General features: G+C 46.7%; 1 protein-coding gene across 1 annotated transcript; it reads left to right on the top strand.

Moving 5' to 3' along the window:
• Nucleotides 1–64: 64 nt before the first annotated feature.
• On the top strand, nt 65–1,006 carry LOC101291586 (the record flags this gene model as incomplete). The annotated part of the gene is made up of 1 exon (XM_004309290.1): nt 65–1,006. A coding segment is annotated over one exon (942 nt), but the record flags the coding sequence as incomplete, so codon positions are not given.
• Nucleotides 1,007–1,073: the final 67 nt, after the last annotated feature.

Raw genomic sequence — 1,073 nt, 5'->3', positions numbered from 1 at the left:
GTTTATTAAGTATGTGGGTAGTTGTCCTTTTTCTTGTTCCTTGTGCTAAATATTTTATTCTCAGGTAGTATGCCTCCTCGCCGAGCTCCTAGGCAGAATCATCCAGGGGGTGATGATGAGGAAGCACAGAGTGGTTTTATGAATGCCATGGAGGATTTCTTTCAGCGTTTTAGCACTAGCATGGTCCCTGAGATAAATTATGATGGAGCTTACAAGAATGGTGCTAGAGCGTTTAGCCATGCTGTTGAGCCATTGGATGCTCAGAATTGGGTAGAGACCATTGAGAAGATGTTTATTCAGGTGAGGTGCCCAGAGGATAGGAAAGTGGGCTTGGCTACTCAGTTTTTGGATAAGGAAGCTTGGCATTGGTGGCTTGATATGAGTAGAGGTATGGGTGAAGCTGCAAATCATATGTCTTGGGATCAGTTTACAACTCTTTTTAGAGAGCGCTATATTAGTCATGCTCATGTCAACCGAATGAGGGAGGAGTTCTTGAATCTGCAAAAAGGTGATGACATGACAGTGATGGGTTTTGAGCAGCGATTCCGGGAGTTGTCCTATTATGTGCCGGATTTGGTGAAGACAGAGCAGGAGAAGATTTATCAGTTCACCAAGGGTCTTGGTGGTATTTATGCAAACAGGATGACAGCGGTGTCATATCAGTCATTTCACCAGGCTGTGACTTTTGCTCTGAATATTGAGGCCCAGGAGTTGGCAGCTAGCCGTCTTTGTGATTCTGGTGGTCATAGCCAGGGTTCATCAAGGAAATTGGCGTCCACCTCGGGTTCTGGATCATCTTCTGGTAGTGGACATGGTAGCAGTTCGAGTCCTGGCTCCGGTTTCAGAGGGAAGTTCAAGAAGCACGGTAGTAGACCCTTCAAGAATTTTATTGGGCGTCAGCTTGGGCGATTCAGGAGTGGATCGAGCAGTAGGAGTGGGACCTCAGGTGGTCAGTCTTTTCAGTCTGGACAGAGTCAGTTTCAGTTAGGGGGATGTTTTCAGTGTGGTCAGCTGGATCACTTCAAGAGGGATTGCCCTCTTCTGACTCAGGGAGCTACATATGCTCCTACTCA

The sequence above is a fragment of the Fragaria vesca genome, unplaced genomic scaffold (assembly GCF_000184155.1).
Source record: "Fragaria vesca subsp. vesca unplaced genomic scaffold, FraVesHawaii_1.0 scf0511114, whole genome shotgun sequence".
Classification (NCBI taxonomy): domain Eukaryota; kingdom Viridiplantae; phylum Streptophyta; class Magnoliopsida; order Rosales; family Rosaceae; genus Fragaria; species Fragaria vesca.
Note: the sequence above shows the minus strand (reverse complement) of the source record. Positions and strands in the feature narration are given on the sequence as shown.